Source organism: Leuciscus leuciscus (assembly GCF_965113295.1).
Source record: "Leuciscus leuciscus genome assembly, chromosome: 25".
Lineage (NCBI taxonomy): Eukaryota > Metazoa > Chordata > Actinopteri > Cypriniformes > Leuciscidae > Leuciscus > Leuciscus leuciscus.
The window spans coordinates 31476345-31486344 of NC_138724.1; the positions used below are offsets into that span (position 1 = coordinate 31476345).

The window sequence follows — 10000 nt, forward strand, 5'->3', positions numbered from 1 at the left end:
AGCATGTGTCAAAGTCAGTGTGTCTAGCAGGAGTATGATGTTCTGTCATGGCTGATAGGGTTGGGGACGGTTGCAACATGTTATAAATTGCATGTTTAATAAAAGTTTGTTGCATTGCAAATTGTTAAATTCTTCCTGTCTGACACTGAAATATGGAGAGATTGAATAGCATCTGTAACACCTGCACACTGAATCTATGTAGGCCTATTTTCTATACATGAACAAACAAAACTCAATAACTGTTATTTGATAAATATGACTAAATAAATAAATAATAGGCTACAATAATATTATTGAAATAAATAATACTATAATATTATAGTAGGCCTAAAACAGTTAATATTTTCAGAATTCTTTGCTCATTGAGACAAAAAGCTTAAGTTAATTAATGAAATTTAAGGTATTTTTAAAGTGTTGCAACCATCCCTGGGTTGTGTTGCAACCGTCCCCTGGGTCGGGGTCAGTTGCAACATCTGACTTCTTCCATTCAAATAAATACTGTGAACGATATGTCATATATAATCATCTTTAAATGGTATGGGTAATTAGCAGACAGATGCAAGTTTAATATATACAAATTTGGTTGGTCTAGTCCAAATAGTCTCTGAGTAATTGAGAGAAATGCAAAAAGTGTTGCAACTGTCCCCGGTCTCCCCTACAAGAGATGTAAACACCTCTAACCTAATGTCGCATCTCCGAAACAACCGCCCACTCACTGCTGCCAGGATGCATTTTGTTCTCGAGTTCATTAAATAAGCGCATTAAGTTTCGTATTTGTTAAAATATTATAATGTTATTTTTTCCATCTTTGTTGATTATGAAAAGTGAACGGCACAAATAAGATGGGATGCATCGGGAGTCAGACGATTTGACCACTTCAATAAATTTCGTTTTGTAAAAGGCCTCTTTAAAACGAATTTCGTTTTGTATATATTGTTTCTTAATTTTAATACATTTTTCATCAACCAATTTCCTGGATAATCATGACATGATGGGCATGCCGCGGTCACTTGCATTGAAATCTCATAAATGAACCGAAACTCAGTGTAGGCTATGCCTCACAGACATGGCAAATATATATAAATAAAGCTTGAAATTTATTTAAACGAAACAATTCAAAACGAAAGAAATAGGCTACTCACTGATTAGGCTAAGTAATCCATGATGTGCATTTCTCTCTAGGCGCGTTCATAAAGAGATGCGATCGTCAATTTCATTAAACGAAATTTCATTTAAACATGCACATTTTAAAAAGGACACGCATTAACTGAATAAATGTTAGCCAATACAAACATATTTATAGAAAACAGTTGACAATGTATAGACAGGAGTCCAATAATAGCATAACGAATCACTTATTCTAAAAATAATATAAAGTAGCCTAACGTTATAAGTTCAGAATCCGACATATAATAAGGGCTGTGTTAACAGTAAACGTCCGTCATTTAACGAATTTTAAAAGCAGGGATGGATAATACAAAATGCTTTTTGACAGAAAAAAACAAAACAAGCAAGAACAAAATAAAAATTTAGCCCGTCAATTTTAATTTTACAATGATCTTCTCTCTCTGTGTGCGCGCGCGCGTCCGTGTTTGAGAGAGAGCTCGCGCAGCACTGATGCAACGGTACTTTTTAATCCATAAGTAACTAACGCGCTAGTTTTCATACAAAATAAATATGTAACATAATTAGGTAGGCTACTTTAGATATAATTAACACAATAACGTAACACATACGTTTCTCAACACTGAGAATGAATGAATAAATAAACGCCTGTTTCTCCAGACTCGCGCTTATTAGTAGGCTAACGTTAATCCACAAATCACAGCACTTTCATAATCACTAAGCCTGATGGCGATTTCAAGATTTATAGTTCAGCATTACTTGAGCATTTTATTATTTGCATGACTGAATGATGTCTTCCTCTTTTCTGAGTGACCATGAATAACTTAACGGAGTATTTTAAGATAATCCATGCGATCTGTGTGATCATCGAATCCATAAGATTAAGTTAACTCAACAATCAACTTTCCACATCGACCCCAGGCCGTTTACCTTCAGGAGTCAGAAGTACCGTACTGTACCGTACTCGCTTATGACATCAGTCAGACGGCGGCCGCGGGAGTGGAAGGGGGGTCGAGCGGGAATCTTTATTGGTGTCGATTAGTGTTGCACAGTGTACCGATACTTCAAAAGTATCGCGATACTCGGAAATTAAAAACGTCACGATACCTACATTTATCAGTATCGATACTTACATTTTTTTTTTGGAAAAACGCCTCCCTATGGTCGTCTGTGTTTTTTTTCCTGACGCACGCAGCAAAGAACCTGCCGCTGTCAGTGTCATGTGACAAAACACTACAGCGAGATGGCTGCATGTGCGAGGACAAGTGGTCCACGACTCGTAGAAAAAGATGACGCGAGGAGTGACATATGGAAGTACGTTGCCTACCTTGCTCTGTTGCACGGTGCACCGATACTTCAAAAGTAAATAGGAAATGAAAAACGTCACGATTCCTTAATTTATTAGTATCATACTTATAAGAATGACTGCGTTCCAGATTTGTAAGGCCGGAGACACACTGGCTGCGTGTCGTGTCCGTTTTTATTTCGGCTCCCATGTTAACTGCCTGCGTGACACACGCGTCTGGGCGCAGCTCGAGACGCGCGGAAAACGCGTGTAGGCCTATGCTATAAATAGAACCGACGCCTATTTTTCACGCGACACGCAAGCCTGTTGGAAGCGTTTCCAGGCAAAATAGAATAGGAAAAGATGTTTCTATGTCATTTTGACACGAATACATATTAATAAATGACATTTTGATGTTTGAAAGTTTTGACATAAATACAATATAAATGTAATTTAAAAAAATATTATCGATTTTCAAATATTGCACCTCTCAATACAGAACGAATTATTCTGTAGCCTATTGTTGTCTTTGCTGCTATATATTTATGTTTAACATGAAGTATAGGCCTTCCACAACTCTCTCCCCACATGTCAAATATATCACCAATGAGGCTTATCATATGTTACCAATATTAAACATTGTTTAATATAATCGCTCAGAGTTCAAAATTCAAAGTTCAGAATCAAGATAAAGCTCTTATGTTTCTTATGATAAATGAGATAATGCTGCTAAATTTATCTTTTTTTTTTCCTTGAATGTCATTGCTCTAATTTATTTTTTATATTTCATATTTCATATTTTGTTCAAATGTTTAATATATCTGCTGTTCATATGTTCATTTATTAGTGTGTTATATGATTAGAATGTTGTCCCGGTTTTAAAATAAAGCACAGCAGTGATATTTGAGAGTGTTTCTCCCTTTTCAGGAAAAGTATCGAAAAAGTATCGAAATCGCAATACTTGACTTGGTATCGGTATCGAAACAATAATTTTGGTATCGTGACAACACTAATTTGAGGACAGCGCGTGCACAGAGGCGTCACCAGGTTTTTGCGTAGTTTAGAGTGACAAATCGTACCAGCGTACTTTGAAGTCAAAATGCGTATCCGCTACGCAAAATGCGTACAGGTTGGCAGGTCTGCACTCACACTCACACTCACTCACACTCACACACTCACACTCACTCACACTCACACTCACACTCACACTCACTCACACTCACACACTCACACTCACTCACACTCACTCACACTCACACTCACTCACACTCACACTCACACTCACTCTCACACACACACACACACGCACGCACACGCACACACTCACTCTCTGACACACACACACACTCTCACACTCACACACATACTCACACACACACACACACACACACACACACTCACTCACACTCACTCACACTCACTCACACACACTCTCACACTCACACACATACTCACACACACACTCACACTCACTCACACTCACACACTCACACTCACTCACACTCACACTCACACTCACTCACACTCACACACTCACACTCACTCACACTCACACACTCACACTCACTCACACTCACACACTCACACTCACTCACACTCACTCACTCACACTCACACTCACACTCACACTCACTCACACTCACACACACTCACACTCACTCACTCACACTCACACTCACACTCACTCACACTCACACACTCACACTCACTCACACTCACACTCACACTCACTCACACTCACACACTCACACTCACTCACACTCACTCACTCACACTCACACACTCACACTCACTCACACTCACACTCACACTCACTCACACTCACACACTCACACTCACTCACACTCACACACTCACACTCACTCACACTCACACTCACACTCACTCACACTCACACACTCACACTCACTCACACTCACTCACACTCACACACTCACACTCACTCACACTCACACTCACACTCACACTCACTCTCACACACACACACACACGCACGCACACGCACACACTCACTCTCTGACACACACACACACTCTCACACTCACACACATACTCACACACACACACACACACACACACACACTCACACTCACTCACACTCACTCACACACACTCTCACACTCACACACATACTCACACACACTCACTCACACACACACTCACTCACACTCTCACACACACACTCTCTCACACACACACACACACACACACTCACTCACACTCACTCACACACACACACACTCACACACACACTCTCTCACACACACACTCTCTCACACACACACACACACACACACACGTCCCAACAGAGATGAAAGTCATTTATCAAACACACCTGTCCACTTCACATGTTCAGAAACACACACACACACACACACATACACACACTGCATGGAGTCACTGTTGAGCTCCAGTTCGGACACACACGTTTCCCAGCAGCTCCAGAATGTCCAGCTTATGGATTATAAAACACTTCACAGACACTCACACACACACACACACACACACACACACAGTGATGTCACGATGACTACAGACGATTATTCACTATCAGAGATTTCTATTAGTAAACTGTATAAAATATTAAAATGATGTTCAGTGATGTTTGTCAACACTATTGAACGAGTCATAAGAATCAACTAGATCTGAATGAACCATTAACAATGAACCAACAACCAAACGATTCACTGAACCGGACATCACATAAATATATTCCATTTCCAGGAAAGCATGTATAATGACAGCATTTTCCAGGATTCCTGAAGCTGAAACAGAGAAACATGTGTCCAGCATTAATATATGAATACCAGCACGTCTATAGGTGGCGCTGTCTTCAACACAGAGCGAACTGAATCTCTGGAGACACCACACACACACACACACACACACACACACACACACACATACCAGCTCGGCATTATGGGGCTTACAGACCATCAGCACACAATTAAAGAGCACACGTACACACACACACACACACCAGCAGGAGGACTCATTAGAGCCGAGAACGCTTATAAAAGACACAACACTGAATAATAATCACGTTCCCTTCATTATAGCATCTTGTTGATTTACTATTCCTTCTTTTAGACGCTTTCCCAGGCAGAATCACCTGTACCAATCCCAGAATGCACTGCAATGCACTTTATGAAGTAAAAAGAGGGTCAATATAACACCTGGAGTCTCTATCCGTTAGCATTCCCATTCATCTCGCTGGCAGATGTTCAGGAGCGCCGGAATTACATCATTAAGCCTTAAAGGAACAGCAGCGAGTCAGAAAGGGGGAACGGATCCCGAAAGAAAGTGTATAAGCTCTAAGTGAGAGATGAGAAACACACGCGCTATATAATATATTATTATAATAATTCGTTACATATATCGCTTTTCTGGGCAATCAAAGCGCTTTACATAGAAGGGGGGAATCTCCTCAACCACCACCAGTGTGCAGCTCCACCTGATGATGCGACGGCAGCGCACAGTGTGTGTGTGCGTGTGTGTGTGTGTCTGTGTCTGTGTGTCTGTGTGTGTGTGTGTGTGTGTGTGTGTGTGTGTTCTACACGAGTGTGTAGTAGAACATGTGCAAGAGAACATGTAAACACTCAATCGGATTGAAAACCGAAACTGAAAGGACTACGCATGTGTAATGACGTAGAAATAGCGTAATGACGTAGAAATAGCGTAATGATGTAGAAATAGCGTAATGATGTAGACTCTACATTGTAGAAATAGCGTAATGACGTAGAAATAGTGTAATGACGTAAAAATAGCGTAATGACGTAGAAATAGTGTAATGACGTAAAAATTGCGTAATGACGTAGAAATAGCTTAATGACGTAGAAATAGCGTAAGGATGTAGAAATAGCGTAATGACGTAGAAATAGCGTAATGATGTAGAAATAGCGCAATGACGTAGAAATACCATAATGACGTAGAAATAGCGTAATGACGTAGAAATAGCGCAATGACGTAGAAATAGCGCAATGACGTAGAAATAGCGTAATGATGTATAAATAAAGTAATGATGTAGAAATAGCGCAATGACGTAGAAATAGCGTAATGATGTATAAATAAAGTAATGATGTATAAATAGCGTAATGACGTAGAAATAGCGCAATGACGTAGAAATAGCGTAATGATGTAGAAATAGCGCAATGGCGTAGAAATAGCGTCATGATGTAGAAATAGCGCAATGGCGTAGAAATAGCGTCATGATGTAGAAATAGGGCAATGACGTAGAAATAGCGTGATGACGTAGAAATAGCGTGATGACGTAGAAATAGCGTAATGACGTAGAAATAGCGTCATGATGTAGAAATCGGGCAATGACGTAGAAATAGCGTAATGACGTAGAAATAGCGTAATGACGTAGAAATAAAGTAATAATGTAGAAATAAAGTAATGATGTAGAAATAGCATAATGATGTAGAAATAGCGCAATGGCATAGAAATAGCGTAATGACGTAGAAATAGCGTGATGACGTAGAAATAGCGTAATGACGTAGAAATAGCGTCATGATGTAGAAATAGGGCAATGACGTAGAAATAGCGTAATGACGTAGAAATAGCGTAATGACGTAGAAATAGCGTCATGATGTAGAAATAGCGCAATGGCGTAGAAATAGCATAATGACGTAGAAATAGCGTAATGACGTAGTAATGACGTAGAAATAGCGTAATGACGTAGAAATAGTGTCATGATGTAGAAATAGCGCAATGGCGTAGAAATAGCGCAATGGCGTAGAAATAGCGTAATGGCGTAGAAATAGGGCAATGACGTAGAAATAGCGTAATGACGTAGAAATAGCGTAATGATGTAGAAATAAAGTAATGATGTAGAAATAAAGTAATGATGTAGAAATAGCATAATGATGTAGAAATAGCACAATGGCGTAGAAATAGAGTAATGACGTAGAAATAGCGTGATGACGTAGAAATAGCGTAATGACGTAGAAATAGCGCCATGACGTAGAAATAGCGTGATGACGTAGAAATAGCGCAATGGCGTAGAAATAGCGTCATGATGTAGAAATAGGGCAATGACGTAGAAATAGCGTGATGACGTAGAAATAGCGTGATGACGTAGAAATAGCGTAATGACGTAGAAATAGCGTCATGATGTAGAAATAGGGCAATGACGTAGAAATAGCGTAATGACGTAGAAATAGCGTAATGACGTAGAAATAAAGTAATAATGTAGAAATAAAGTAATGATGTAGAAATAGCATAATGATGTAGAAATAGCGCAATGGCATAGAAATAGCGTAATGACGTAGAAATAGCGTGATGACGTAGAAATAGCGTAATGACGTAGAAATAGCGTCATGATGTAGAAATAGGGCAATGACGTAGAAATAGCGTAATGACGTAGAAATAGCGTAATGACGTAGAAATAGCGTCATGATGTAGAAATAGCGCAATGGCGTAGAAATAGCATAATGACGTAGAAATAGCGTAATGACGTAGTAATGACGTAGAAATAGCGTAATGACGTAGAAATAGTGTCATGATGTAGAAATAGCGCAATGGCGTAGAAATAGCGCAATGGCGTAGAAATAGCGTAATGGCGTAGAAATAGGGCAATGACGTAGAAATAGCGTAATGACGTAGAAATAGCGTAATGATGTAGAAATAAAGTAATGATGTAGAAATAAAGTAATGATGTAGAAATAGCATAATGATGTAGAAATAGCACAATGGCGTAGAAATAGAGTAATGACGTAGAAATAGCGTGATGACGTAGAAATAGCGTAATGACGTAGAAATAGCGCCATGACGTAGAAATAGCGTGATGACGTAGAAATAGCGTAATGACGTAGAAATAGCGTAATGACAATTCAATCCCGATTTGAAGCTTGTGACAAACGCGCACATCAACCTGATCACATTCAGAATCAGAATGAATTCAGTCCGATTGAAACAAAAGTTGTGTATGTAAACGTAGCCAGTGACACACTTTCAGCTCCTTCTTTAAAACACACATATTCACTAGTGTGTGTGTGTGTGTGTGTGTGTGTGTGTGTGTGTGTGTGTGTGTGTGTGTGTGTGTGTGTGTGTGTGTGTTTGACCACACACACACACACACACACACAGATCAGATACGACACTAAACTCCAGATCGGATCCAGATGAAGATCCAGTGCAGAAGCGTGGAGAACAGAAGCTTGATCTTCATCAGCGTGATTAAAGCGATCCACGCGGAGGAGATTCGTCAAAACTCCTCGTTACAGGACAAAGCCAGCAATTAACCAGCGAATCTCCCCTCACACACACAGAGGAACACTTCACGTTTTATTAAGAGCCGGAATCATTTTCTACGAGCGCTAATGAGACCGCCATGTGTGTGTGTGTGTGTGTGTGTGTGTGTGTGTGTGTGTGAGACACATAGGCCATTAAAGCATCATAAGAGTTAATGAAACACTCAGCAGAGAATCAATCAGCAGATTCAGGAGAAGATCGTCAGTGGGATTCAACACTGATTCATTAATCTCATCGTTTGATTGTTCATCATCAAGGAAATCATAAATGTCCAACAATAACGCTTCAGTCTGGAACATTAACTGTACAACAGAACTCATATTCTACCAAAACCTCTATGATATGGTACTTTATATCCAAAGCCAATGGTACTAAATGATGACCTTATAAACGGTACTCCAAAGACTACTGTGAAACTACTGTGGTAAATCCATTACAAAAACAGTGGTATTATGGCAAAAAATGGCATTGTATTACCGTGGTACATATCCAAAACACCATGATATTATTATGCCATTATAGTGTTTGAAACTACCAGAATGCTAAGCCTCAAAAAGGTATTACCATGGTTATATATCCAAAAACGATGGTATAATGTGGAAAACAACCACAGTAAGCACCATGGCCAGATATACATGGTATTATCATGTAGAAAAGCAGTGTAAAACCATGGTACATGTCCAAAAACTAAGGTATTATGACCAAAAATTAAGGTATTATGTGAAAAACCACCACAGAAAGCACCATGATCAAGAAAAAGGAATTGTTTTATCATAAAAAAAAAATAAAAAATAAAAAAACAGCACAAAACCATGATAATATATCCATAAACTAAGATATTATTAGGGAAAAAACTGTGTAAAACCATGGTAACATGTCCAAAAATCACAGTACATGTCCAAAAAACTATGGTATTATGTTAAAATAGTGTACAATTTTGGTACATGTCAAAGAAGCGACGATATTATGTGAAGAACCATTGTACTATACCCAAAATCTATGTGGGGAAACCGGTAAGCACCATGACCAAATATACATGGCATTGTTATGAAAAACCAGTGTAACCATGATACAAATCCCAAAAAACAATGTACTGTAACTGCCATGATACAAATACATTATACATAGTAGCAAACCTAAATTCAAGTCCAGAGTCATCAGAAACTCTCTGCGCGCGCACACACTTTGTGAAGCTGTCCGTCAGGTGAGAGAGGTGTCGCGCGCCTCACCTGTGAGATCTCGTGCAGTAGTGTGTAGTTCTCCTCACCTGTGCGTACAGTAGTGTGTAGTTCTCCTCACCTGTGAGATCTCGTACAGTAGTGTGTAGTTCTCCTC

The 10000-nt window shown here is 39.3% G+C and overlaps 1 protein-coding gene across 1 annotated transcript in view; it reads right to left on the reverse strand.

Annotated features, from left to right (window-relative positions):
• Positions 1–10000, reverse strand: part of LOC309491211 (PDZ domain-containing RING finger protein 4) — a 49364-nt gene that overhangs the window by 39222 nt on the left and 142 nt on the right. Inside the window, exon 1 of the mRNA XM_082160668.1 lies at positions 9965–10000. This exon is cut by the window's right edge and continues 142 nt beyond it. Within this exon, the coding sequence (XP_082016794.1) occupies positions 9965–10000 (36 nt within the window). The remainder of the gene's footprint in view (positions 1–9964) is intronic.